General features: G+C 41.8%; 2 protein-coding genes across 4 annotated transcripts; both read left to right on the plus strand.

The window, feature by feature from the left end:
• Nucleotides 1–2,074: 2,074 nt before the first annotated feature.
• On the plus strand, nt 2,075–3,459 carry LOC117481581. 3 transcript variants are annotated; one of them, XM_034129313.1, is made up of 2 exons: nt 2,075–2,915; nt 3,221–3,459. In XM_034129313.1, exon 1 carries the CDS (start codon nt 2,150–2,152, stop codon nt 2,768–2,770), a length of 621 nt encoding a protein of 206 aa, XP_033985204.1. In that variant the 5' UTR covers nt 2,075–2,149; the 3' UTR covers nt 2,771–2,915; nt 3,221–3,459. The 3 variants fall into 3 exon arrangements, with proteins under 3 accessions (XP_033985204.1, XP_033985206.1, XP_033985205.1); XM_034129315.1 differs by having other exon boundaries at nt 3,225–3,459; XM_034129314.1 differs by having other exon boundaries at nt 2,075–2,910; nt 3,216–3,459.
• A 138-nt stretch (nt 3,460–3,597) lies between these two features.
• Nucleotides 3,598–12,387, plus strand: si:ch211-207j7.2. Its single transcript, XM_034130461.1, has 4 exons — nt 3,598–3,997; nt 6,065–8,436; nt 9,720–9,793; nt 11,272–12,387. Exons 2-4 carry the CDS (start codon nt 6,129–6,131, stop codon nt 11,365–11,367), a joined length of 2,478 nt encoding a protein of 825 aa, XP_033986352.1. The 5' UTR covers nt 3,598–3,997; nt 6,065–6,128; the 3' UTR covers nt 11,368–12,387.
• Nucleotides 12,388–12,754: the final 367 nt, after the last annotated feature.

Consider the following 12,754-nt stretch of genomic DNA (forward strand, 5'->3'; position numbering starts at 1 on the left):
CCAATGATAAGATTAGAACAATGCCTCTCTTATCAGCCTTTGTGGTTGAATGGTTTGCATATTTATAAAGTCATATTCCAGCTGTAGAAATTGCACTTCATTAATTCATGAGAGAATATCACTCGACACCAGGTTGAGAATCAATAAGATAAGATAAAATAAGATAAGATGGACCTTTATTAATCCCCGTGGGGAAATTCAGTTGTACAAAGCAGCAACAGGGTAAGCGTGAAAAAACAGGACAGCAAAGATTCACACAGATTAAGAAAATCAAAAAGAAAATCAAGAAAAAAAAGAAAAAAAAAAGAAATCAGGTAGGCCTACTAATTTATTCTTGCAAGAAGGAGCAGAGTTAAATCACATACAAAGGATATGGTTTAACTCATACACATGGGGTATGTTGCTCAATGGAGCAGGAAAAAACATCAGGCTTATATAGTCCAAAATACAGGAGATAACGACAAAGTCGTAAATCGAGGTGGCGCTAATATCAGCCGCGGGTGTCGGAAAAGCGTCGGGTCATCTGCGATGGGTCATCTGTGACGTCTTCTGGACTTCCTTCACGCCTCATAGAAATTAGATATGTAGGAGACAACAAGTATGTCTGTCTCCTCATAAAGATCAACAACCTGAAATGCCCTGCCTCCTCCTATCAAAACCTAACAGATCCTAACAAGGAACTTTGTCTGAAACAAAACACAAGTTATCAAGCAGGGACAAAAGGCCTGAGAGACATTTTGTTTAAGTGAATTATATTAGCACTTCAGGAATGTTCTTTTAACTGAAAATCAATACATTTTTCATGACAGGAATGTTGGATTTTTGCATTTGGGCACTTTTGACATTATGCAATACTTTCCTTTTGAGTGTGAAAACCCTCTTAGTTTTCTACAGCCAGTAGCTGGTTAGCTTAGCATGGCACAATGACAGTGAACAGCTTGCCTGATTCTGTCCAAAGGTAACAAAATCTGTCTTTCTCTAAAGCTTAAAACGTTACATCCATGTGCTATTTATTCTAAAAACAGCTCACACTTCTTTAAAAGATTGGTTGTTTAGGTGATGTTCCACTAACTTGGATTATTGCACAAGATGCAAACTCATCATTACATCACACAAAGACGCCTCCAATTAACCTTTGGTAAATCAATGGACGCTTACTCTTTAATCTAGTTACAAATTATGTCCAACTGAAAACAAAGTTCAGCACATCAACAGTACATGCACTCTGTCAGACGTTATATAAGTAAGTACAATTAACTGCTATTGATCTGAAAGCATTTCCTGTAAACATACATGGATACAGTGATACCCAAACGTTATAAATAATGCAATAACACTGATATATTTGTACACTTTATCTCTCACATAAGTGGACAAATGTAATGTAAGCCCATAGATCTCTTGCGTCCCTTACATACAGTGCATTGTACAGAATGAATGAATTATTTCCGTTAAGTGAAACAACAAGAATGGCATATAACACAGGAAACATGATGTATTTTCTCTGAGTTACTGGAACTAGTCTTTCGAACAATAGTTTTAAAGTTAATGTAGAAATTGACTACTACATTTACATATTCACATGTCATATTGTGTGTACTTCTTAAGAGCCAGGGTTGAACACTGGAGGAGTCTTATCTCTTTTTTTCAGTGTCATTCACTACACATCCCTACTAATCAATGTAATTTATAATACGCCAGTGACAAAGCCTCTATAAAATAACATATAAATAATAAGGCTTTATCTCAGCTCATCCCATATTTTTTTCTACCTACTGTAGGCAAGAACAGAAAATACTTAATGTTGTCCTTGACTGTATAATTACTTTAATAAACATACGATATTGGAGACTGGTGATCTCTTTTCTACATCAAACAATGTGTTATTTCCGGTAAACACATGAAGTGAGAGAGAACCAAAAAACAGTACAACTAGTTTTTGAACTTTCTATAATTGCACAATACAGAAATACACAGTCAGGATCATTCACTTGTACTGTGTTGCAATACTGGACATTCTTGATCCAAGTTGAACTATAAAAATGGAGAGCCCATCTAAACCAGCTCCATTCTTGGTGAGAGCTAACAACAGAGCCACTGATTGAAAGCAGAGTTCTCTAAATCATCGCAGAATCTGTATAATTGCAACATGTTTGCTTTGTTGGCCAGTGTTCTCCTCTGCTTGCTGTCCGTGAGCCAATCAGCTCCTATGGTCTGTGAACGACTGGTCCATCCTTTGGGTCAGCTGGATCCTCATCATTTTGAGGGAGGATGGGCTCTAGTAGCAGGAAGTCTCAACCACGCACCATCCATGGAGGCCCTGAAGCTGAGAGACAGCATCACTATGTTCTTCTCCAACTCAGGTGAAGCTCCCGATTTCTCTTACACGCAAATCAACCGCTTTGGTGATCAATGCCAGTACCTACGCTACAACATCACCGTTGAGGGCAGTGCCTTCACCTTCAATGTGGGGAATCGCTTCAACCTCACCGGGGACTTCCTCTATACTTCCTGTCCAGACTGTGTCGTTATGCGGTGGATTGTGCAGTCAAGTAAGAGGAGATCTATGGACATGTATCTGCTGAGCAGGAGGAGGGAGGTGGAGCAGAAGGAGTTGGAGGAGTTCAGGCATCAGCTGAACTGTTATGGGCTGCCTACACCTGTTGTGATGGATCCAACCAAGGAGTCCTGTCCAGAACAACCTGAGAGCGAACCGACAGCAGCAACAGAGGCTCAGGTTGAGGAGAAAGCTGAGGAACAAAAGGCCTGAGGGACTTTGGCACATTTGTTCATGATATTCTGTCACACAGTATAGGAATTAAGTATGACTGAATTGCTTGGTGCTTTGTTAAGATTGAATATTTCCACATATATTTATTTTGATATTAGGGCTTGTAGATCAATAAAATAAGTACTGTAACGTTCGACAAAGGGAGTCGGAAATAGGCTTCAAGTTCTTGGTGTTTAATAGCTCCTTTGTTCGCACACGGTCACAGGTTACATGTTACAGGTTGCAGGTTCATCAACACTCTGAGCTCTACTCCCTCACTCCCAGACACAAAACAGGGTCAACGTCACGACACCCCAGCCCTCCCCCCTCTGCTCCCCCAACCACAGGCCCGCACACCGACCAGCATTACTGTGCAGCTCCGTGATTGGCAGAGAGACGGGGGACGCTTGAGTGACACACCCAGCACCCTATGCAGGGTCGCTACAGTACATATTTATTTGGCATGGAGATATGTCACCCAAAATCAATTTCTTGAATGCAACGCATGACATGATGAATTCTATTCTGCAGCAGACAGAACAATCTGTTTTCTTTCTTTAAATATGTGGACATCTCAGTATTTTTCTCAAAATGTTCTGTCATGATTACAAAATAATAAAAAACATGTTCAAAAACTAATGCTGAATACTTGTACAATCTGTTAATAAATAAATAAATATTAATGAACATATCAGTGTGCTGTAAAATACATCTTAAACTAAACTCTTTATGTTATTCATTCGGAAAGGTAATGTAACGAAACTACAGAATAAATTACAGTTTCCCCCCGGGATATAAGAGGACAACATTACATGCTGGAATTATATAATCACTTCTTATCCCTCTGGGACATTCCTCACTCACTTGCAAGCTGCAATAATTACTGTGATACTTGCTAATTGGATTAGTACTATACATTTTAAAATCCACAACAATAGGGTAAGCCTCCAGCACTTGTGTTAGTGCATGCATGCACACGTGCCCATTCAGTGCTAGTGGATGTTTGCTGTGTGAGCATGGTATGCAAATGTGGGCGTGCACGATTGGTGTAATGAAGGTGTCACTGTGGGCAGGGGAGGAGTGACAGGCAGCAGGGCGGTGCAGCTGTTAGCAATAACATTCATTCTGTGGTGATTAAACAACAGTGACCTGAAACAAGACAACTGTGCTTACTCAGAAATTAGTGTCTGTCATTTGGAGGGCATCTTCAAAGCGTTTTGTTACCAGGTATGTGCAACTGTATATCATAGTTTTCTGTATTTTAATTGTTTGGTTCAACTTGAAGTTACTGAACACCTGCCTCAATTATATGCCAATCAGGGGAGAAATTACCGTTGAAAACAACTGCGTAACAGAAATGATTCTAAGCCAAGCCTGCAGAGACTGGATTGTCCTGCTGTTTCTTTTTGCCACAGTTACTAATGCATATTTAAGTCAGAGACTGAAAAATGAGCATATCACTATGTCAGCAACCATTAGACAGCAGACGATTTTTAATTAGGGAGGAAGTTGGCTGCATCTATGAAAAGCATTTGCATTTTTGTCAAATGCCCTCATATGTTAAACTTCATTAGGACACTGCTGACCACAGAAAGTAGAGCACGTTTATTTGTGAGGCCATCACAGATGTATTTTTAATGATGATCATGATTTAATTGTTCTTTTCATAAAGTGAGCTCCTTTGCAGATAATGAGCAAAACACAAGTCTGTTGCATAATGGAGTTTTAATTCAAGAACTTCAGTAACCTCTCTTACCCAAAAAGAGAGTTGGAGAACATTAGGTTATATTCTGCCAGATTTCTCCGAGCGTTTTGGAACACAAAACAGAACAGCATGTCATATTAGAAATAATGCCCTGAGTTTATTGAATCTAATCTACAAACTGCAAGGGAAATATCTCATTAGGGCTTGCCAGAGTTTACAACAAGAGTATCAAATTGGATTACCTTACCTTAATATCAATAAGGGGATTTTTTCACTACTGTAGCATTGCAGGATGATCTTATTAAACATTTGAGCTTGCTTGTTTTTAGCAGGATTTTCATCTGAATCAGCAGGGGTGGGTGAATAAAACTGTTTAAGCAGAGATTTGCAATAGATTTCAGTGTTCGATGGCCCTCTCCCTGTGACAAAACACTAGTTTTGCCTCACCATTTTATGCAACTTCACCTTCAACTCTCATTCAATGAGTAACATATTATGCATCTTTAATGAATTGCATGACCGGTGTTAACATGTGGTATAGCCAAGTTACTGAATATAATAAAGTCTTCTCCTGTTATTTTCTGGCGATCACAAAACACAGTCAATGATTGAGTCTCATTTAGACACAGTGATGACTTTGTGGGAATGCCAACTCTCCCCTCCCACTCACATCCCTTGAAAAAACAGCCAATGTGACAGGAGCCAGACACATTTCATAATGGGTACTGATTTAAAACAATGACCAATTCTGAATCTATTATAAGTTGTTTGTTCATCCTGTAGACTATAGGACATTAAAAAAAAAACACATTTACAATAGCAAATATAAGAAAACAGCCCAGTAAAAGTTATGTGAATCTGGTGAGTGGTTCCCCCATCCAACCATTGTTTGGTTGTAAACAGTGTCTGTCATGACTCACTGCCCTCATCCTAATTTACCCACATTAGGGCCCACTTGTTCTGGTTCTTGTTCTGCTTTGGTGCCTACATGCTCTGCCATCATTGTAATAGTGTTCCACATTTGTCTAACCATGTCAAGTTCAGTCATTGTTTTCTGTACATGAAGGGTGAGCTGTACTGCAAGTCTCTATCTAACTATGCATCCATTGTATCCGTGCATCTGTCCCAATGCCTCATCAGAGACGTGTGTGTGTGTGTGTGTGTGTGTAATCCTGCACTAACTGAGATGCAGTAAACAATGATTTGCACACAAACGGATGAACAATCAAAAGAGGAAAACAACATAAAGGGTCCTAGATAGGTTACCAAGCACTAGATCAAATGAAAAGCAATCTTTGAAATTATTCTTTGTTTATTTCGTACATTTATTTTTAAACGTGAGGTTTGTTGTCCTAGCTGCAGTGTTGTAACACAGGATGAAGGCGGATTAAAAGCACTTGGCATTTCATTTATTTTCCACAGTAAATGTCACAGTAAATACAGTGTGATGATTCATTCACTTGGTAAATTCAGCAACTTATTTAATCTGTGATGAAATAATGCGGTATAAAATAGTGTTGGTTGGTAATCTCGGATAATCACTATGTTATTCCCCCTTTTCCTCTGTGTGTTTCTCTGCTTTCCCTCAGTGACTGGCTGGAGGCCGAACATCCGGATTGCTCAAAACGGTTTTACATCAGCAGACTTGTCACCATGGCAACAAAGCCATTGGCCTGGCAGGATCAGGGTCCTCTCAACACACTAGAGGAGGGGGTCAATGAGTTCTGGGCGCAAGGTGTAGCAGGTGCAACCAAAAGCCATGACTCCCCACTGCAAGATAAAGAGGCTCCCAGGGCAGAACCTGAAGAGGACATAAACGTCCAGGAGCCTGGAGCTCGAGAAAAAACACACCAAGAGAACCAAACGACGCTCTCGCCTAACGACACAGCTGATGCAACTGAATCAGAAAACCAGGAATTAACAAGAATTTGTGTGTGCACCCCCAGGGAGACACAAGAGATGGTGACAGAATTAGAACAAGCTGCCCAACTTTCAGAAGCATTACAGGCTCAAGAGGAATCGGAGAAGTCTACTGATCCATGTGAGGATGCTTTCTGTCCAGACTGTGTCGTTACGTCTCCTGATAGACAGATTAGTCCAGAAGGGCCTCCTCTTCTCCCTGAGCCGGTAAATAGAGAAACAGATTCATCACCTGAGGAGATGACAGGAGATAATATGAGAACAGAGGAAAATGGCTCACAGCTGAACGTCTTACAGGATAGTTTCAATAGTGAACCAGATAATATGTCAAGGGTTTCTGCCGCCGCAATAAATTCAACTGTTCCTCATTCTCAATCTGATAGAAACAACTCAGATGATGAGTGCTCTGCTCCTTTTGCTGATAAAAGCAAGGAAAAAGAGGAAGTGAGCATAGATATTATGTCTTGTCAAAAGCAATCAAGATCCAAGTCTTTCGAGGCCTCATATTCTGCCTTTGAACAAGACCCAACCTCCTCTACAGTTCCCTCTGTCGAACATCAGGAGGAGCTGTTGTCCCAGAGTCCAAGTGAACCTGCCCCCAGGGGAGAAAACCAGGAAGCGGCACAACAGGTGCACGGCCAGAGCTCCTCACCTTTGTCAACTGTTGCCATGGAGCTGTGTAAATGGGGCGGGGCAGCTTCTCAAGGCCCCGGTTGTTTGGTAGCTGTGAGAGAAAGGCACAGTGGGGCGGGGGTAAGCACAGAGCGAGAGAGCAAGCAAACAGGTGGAGAGGGAGGGCAGAGAGAGAGAGGACTTGAAAGGAACAGGTTGCTTGAGCAGCAACACGGTGGAGGACTGTTAACAAAAACAGACCGAGGACAAGAGGTTAAGCCAGGAAAACACAGCTTTGTGTATTCTAAACACACCAGGATGGAGAGTGACTCGTATGATGACAGCCAGAGTGACAGTGGGGTTTCAGCTGACTTCTCCCCATGCAGCACTTTGGAGGGCAACACCACCATCTCTCCAGCAGCGGCACCCAAAGAGACTCCCATTGAGAGGGAGATCCGACGGGCTATCGAGCGTGAACACAGCCTGAGAAGGTCCAGAGGGCTACCAAATCCACCTACAGCACCAGAGTATGTAGAGATCCCTCTAAGGAAAACTGTTCTCTGCCAGTCTATCACTCTAAACTCTGAGAGGTGTCAAGGCAAAGACAGGCAGTTTGCAGGCAAGAAGATGCAGCAAGAGATCCACGAGGAGACCCAGAGGGAGCAGGATCTGGTAAAGCTTGGAACAGTTCCAGGTTTCTATGACAAAGGCACGGTACGCCAACTCAAAGACAGAAAACAACTTTTTGAGGCCTTTCAGAAGCCGGATGACTCGACTCTTAGTCTGTCAGCCAGGAGTCAGGCCATGTCCTGGTCCTCTGTCAGTGACATTACAACCCTGGAGGACCAGGAGGACATCTCATCACAGGCGTCCACCATAAGAGGCTCACATGTGGAGAGGATTCACACGCAGGGTCAAAACCTAGCAAAAGGGGGGGGCACTCCCCGAGGAGCGGGCTATTCTGAGGGGAAAGGCTGTCAGGTTATTATCCTGGAGAACAATCTGAGTGTCCCAGCGCTGAAGCTCTACCACGCCAAGCCAGAGGCACAGCCCGTCACTGTTGTCGACTCTGGAAGATCTAACTTCACATCGTCCAGAACAGGAGGCCATGATGGGATTAAAGTGAGAGAGCACGAAAAGGAGAAGGTAGAAGACGAGGGGGCACCCAAGGAGAACCCCTTTTTCAAGCTGCGCTCCTCAACAAATTTGGTTAAAGTAGAGAAGGATATCCGGGAGGCTCAGGAGAGGGAGAAGGAGCTTCACAAGCAGAGGATCAGCCTGTATGGGGGCACAGAGGGAGCGGGGGGAGGTGGGGGGCCAGTCATTGCAGAAGGAAAGACTCCCACGTTATCTTCTTCTTCACTGAATGGACTGGCTGTTCCTGAATTACCCGTCTCATCACCCAGAGGGGGAACGAGACCCACGGCAGGTTAGTGTAGTGTGTGTGTATGTTATTTTCTTTTATATCTGTGCTGAGGTGATGAAAAACCCCTGAAACAGCTCCGCAAGCACATTATTTCATTTTTCTCATGGTCAGTGGTCATGGTCAGCTTTCCAAATCATTGTTAGCCGTTATGAGCAATAATTTTGCACTGGAGACCATAAGCTGCCGGACAAGAAAATACGATTCTGTTACTCCACAATAAAGCATATAGTCTGTCAAATTAATTGCGAAAGCTGCGGTGAAGAAAAGTCCTGAGTCATATCTCGACACTTTATTGTGTCAGCTAGAGAAGAGCACTTTGAAAAAGTCCAATTTTGGGAGAAAAAGTGCATAGAACTTGCTTTTTCTTAGTTATTATGGTTATATAGAGTCAGTGTAGGGACAACAAAAGCACATTTGAAATAGAGTGCTGCCAATTCAGCGTGCTGAGAAGACAAGTTTCCTCTGTGCAATTTCAACTTTGCTGCCATTGTCTGTATGTGTTACAGTGATTCCCTAACAGGGTTACTTGTACCGAAAGGGGGTCCTTCTGCTGTATGTATTCATATATATATATTATTAGATTAAACAAATAAGGCAACATAGTCACGTGTAACACCAGAACCAGCAAGTAGAGAGGTTAAATGGTAAATGGTTGAAAGTAATGAATGAATAGCTTCTGCTCTAAGTGTACTAGAATGCTAACTTGAGCAAGCTGTCCTAATCATTTAATAACAATATGAGCTTTTGTATAATTATATATAATAGTGTTAAACAACGCCCAGTTTTAAGTTAAGCAAAATAACTCATTTGGAACATGATGGTTGTTTCACAGGGCTGTGAGAAACTTCAGACAACAGACTGCTGGACAGTATGTTTGTGTTTTGTTGGCAGGGAGGGTTGCCATTCGTGTTTTCTTTTAGGCTGCATTTGAATGAAAGTGTCGCCCGTCATCGTTGGTGCAACAACTGCGTGACAAACCCATCAGGGTGTGCTACAGGCCCTGAATGACCATGACTCAGTGTTGGGAGATGAACAATCATGTATTGTTATATAGACAATTCATTATTTTCATATTCTTTCATGATCTTCAAACAAAGGTCTTTCCCTAAATTCCCTTTGTGTTCCTCTCCTTTCATTTCACTGTGCTGCCACACCACGTTTACTCTTAATTTGATTCAAAGAGGCTTTATTGTTTAGCACAGACAAAGTCACAGGAACACTTTTGCCTCTTTGGTGCCTTGCTTTTCCTGCCCTCACCCACTTAATATTCTTTCTCTCTCTTGCAGCACGCCAGTCAGTTGGCAGGTTAGGCATGTGGCCCCCGCCCCAGTCTGAAGAGGAGAAGATTAACCGGCCAGAGGTGAGTCACCTTAGCCGCTCATTTCTATTGCAATAAAGTTTATAAATTAACATTGCCTTTATACTACTGCTTGGTATGACACTAAGCATTGGACCATGTAGAAATAATACCAGGCCTCATTAGGTATTACTTTCTATATACAGTACATTCGAAATGCCAACCCTACCTATCCGGTACTCTTGGTATTGGACATGCAAACGTAGGCAAAACATCAGGTCTTCCTCGAATGCAGTTAAAAGGATATCGCGTTCCTTCTTTACTTTAACTGAGAGTTCATATATGAATTGCAGTTGCTTTGGGGGGTTCAGGGAGTTGCTGGGGATATGAACGTATGCTTAAAACTGAACTGGATTGTAAAAGGTTTAATGAAGAAAGGCGTTTGGGAAGATGTCAGCAGCAAATATGGGCCACCAACATCTGATAACATACTGAACACACAGTAAGGAGCTTATCTTTATAGATAAGGGAAGAAGGCAAACACCCTTGGGACAGACAGACAGAGAGCGAGAGGTGTGTGTGTGTGTGTGTGTGTGTGTGTGTGTCTTGCGGGTCTTGCGGGTCTTGCGGGTCTTGCATCTCTTTGAAACTGTGCTATCTCTGATTAGAGTCGAGTGCTTCTCCTTCAGTTTGGCATTGATATGCTGGTTTTAGCTGCACGCTTAGTTTGACGATGGCATTAGCAACGTTTTGCTCTGTTTCCTCTCTCCGCCTCATGCCTCTCTCTTCTCCTCTCTCTCTCTCTGCTGGTTGGTTACCTGCTATCTGCACAGACCTGGTTTCTGATTAAAGTTCAGGAATAAACGGGGCATTGCAGGGGAAATGGCCTCAGTTGTTGACTGACTCATAGCAAACATGGCCTTGGATCACAGTTGCATTAACCTCCCTCTGACATGCAGAGCTAATGATGCTCATCCAAAGAGATGTCCTCTCTTTGAGCAGGGGTGTCAAACTCAAGGCCCGGGGGCCAAATCCGGCCCGCGACCTAATTTGATGTGGCCCGCAAGAGCTTGCAAAGAATATAATATACAATTGGTGTAATTGTTGAATATTTACTTTCAATTATTTGCCCTAGACTTCTGCTTTCAGACGTAGTTATTTAGGAAGATATTACCAGATCTGATAATAATCCAATGCAGGGACAACAATGTAATATAATACATTATTTAATATATATTATATTTTTACATATGTATATTTATATAAATTACAACCGGCCCAACCATAATGCTGATGTGGCCCGGGATGAAATTGAGTTTGACACCCCTGCTCTAGAGGAAATATACTCACCCATTTATTTTGTATCTTTTTTGCTCCTTTTTCCCTGTGTTGGCTCACTGGTCCTGTCTCCTGCTACAACACATCTGATGTTTCTACTCTTTAATTCTTTCTCTTCTCCCTCTTTTATATGCAACATTTGATCTCCTTCCTTTTAACCTTGCATCCACTAATAACTCCTGCTTTCACATCTTTTTCCCCAGGTCCTCCAGGGTTCCCTGACCCCCAGACAGAAGACTTCTCTGGTGCAGCGCTGGGAGTCCGGTCTAGTCAACGGACACAACACAGAGGACGACTGAGGAGACGTTTCTAGAGTGATCTGAAAGAGTTAGGTTACATGAAACCTGTAGTTTTTGAAGTGGAGGGCTGAAGGAGATAAAAAGGAAAGCAGGGAGGAAAATTGGAGCAGTGATGAAGGGGAGGAAAGACAGAATGTGAATCCAAAAGAGGTCAGGGATTGAGGCTACAAAGGGGGTCAGGAGGATCGGGGCCAAGGTAAAGGATTGCTTGTGGACTAAAAACCCTGAAGAGTCCTCCATCAAGAAGGAGAGAAAAAGAAGGAGGAGGGCCACCTATTAGTGGATAAGCACTTGGCCTGTTTCCTGTGCTGGAAAACTCTAAGACTAATGAATGTTTTAAGGCAAACAATAATAATGACTTTGCACAGGGGGAAAGAAAAATGTAAATTTAGTAAGATTGAAGTTCTTTATCATTGGAACCTTTTTGTAATAATAAGGAGTTGTGATGTATTGATGAAAATAGATTAAGTGGGGCTGTTTGTAGCTAGAAAAGCAATGTGTCATCCCCAGTTGTATGCCTTCAATTATGTTTTATCCCGAGTTATATTACACCTGCATTATCAAATAGAATCCCATACAAAAGCCATGCAATAAATCCTGTAGCTCAATGTGTTCAGTTTATAATGAGTTTGTGTCAGAGGTCATTCATTATAGAGTCTATACTTAGCAACAAGTCTAACACAAAAATATACTGTTTCACTAAGAGAAATAATTTCAGCATTATTGTTTATAAGCACTTTGTTGAGGTTTTCCTAATATAGTTACTCAGTGCATAGAAAACTGACCTGACCTTTTGAACCATTGGTAAACCTTGAATGACTACTTATGTTCTTATGTTTCTTGCATCACTAAGAGCCAGATTATAGTGAAATTAAGCAGCTTTCTGTAACAGTGCAATGCTGATCTGGATTTGAGAGCTAAAGGATTTTAATACACATCTAATGCTTAAGAAATAGTTACTCTGTTGTTGTTTTTTGATGCAGGAAAAAAGTATTTTGGAATGAAACTTGATTCACACAATAACGAGTGTCCCTTATTTTCCTTTAATATTTTTGTATCGGACTGAGGCATACATGATGTAAAAGTAATACTTTTAAGGATAGTTTTCTAAATCATGCACCAAACCAGCCTAACACTAAACTATTAAAGGCAGTCTGAATTCCACAATGGAGCCAGCGCGGTGCAGTTCTGTCAGGGCACAGACACTTTGAGATGGCCACAACATAACTGCCACTGATCCTCTGAACATCAAATTGCTCTATGTTTTTGATTTTGGGTCCCTTTACACATTCCATGGTCAAAGAGAAAATGTGTCTCCATGGATACAGCTTTGAAGAAGATGGAGGCTTTGCTAAAATGAAGCAGCATACAGTACATGCCACATTGG

This window comes from Trematomus bernacchii, unplaced genomic scaffold (genome assembly GCF_902827165.1).
Source record: "Trematomus bernacchii unplaced genomic scaffold, fTreBer1.1, whole genome shotgun sequence".
Lineage (NCBI taxonomy): Eukaryota > Metazoa > Chordata > Actinopteri > Perciformes > Nototheniidae > Trematomus > Trematomus bernacchii.

Coding starts and splice junctions, on each gene's coding strand:
- LOC117481581 (XM_034129313.1), top strand. CDS start 2,150: ATGTTTGCTTTGTTGGCCAGTGTTCTCCTCTGCTTGCTGTCCGTGAGC.
- si:ch211-207j7.2 (XM_034130461.1), top strand. CDS start 6,129: ATGGCAACAAAGCCATTGGCCTGGCAGGATCAGGGTCCTCTCAACACA. Junction 8,437..9,719: donor GGGAACGAGACCCACGGCAG/GTTAGTGTAGTG, acceptor TCTCTCTTGCAG/CACGCCAGTCAGTTGGCAGG. Junction 9,794..11,271: donor AGAAGATTAACCGGCCAGAG/GTGAGTCACCTT, acceptor CTTTTTCCCCAG/GTCCTCCAGGGTTCCCTGAC.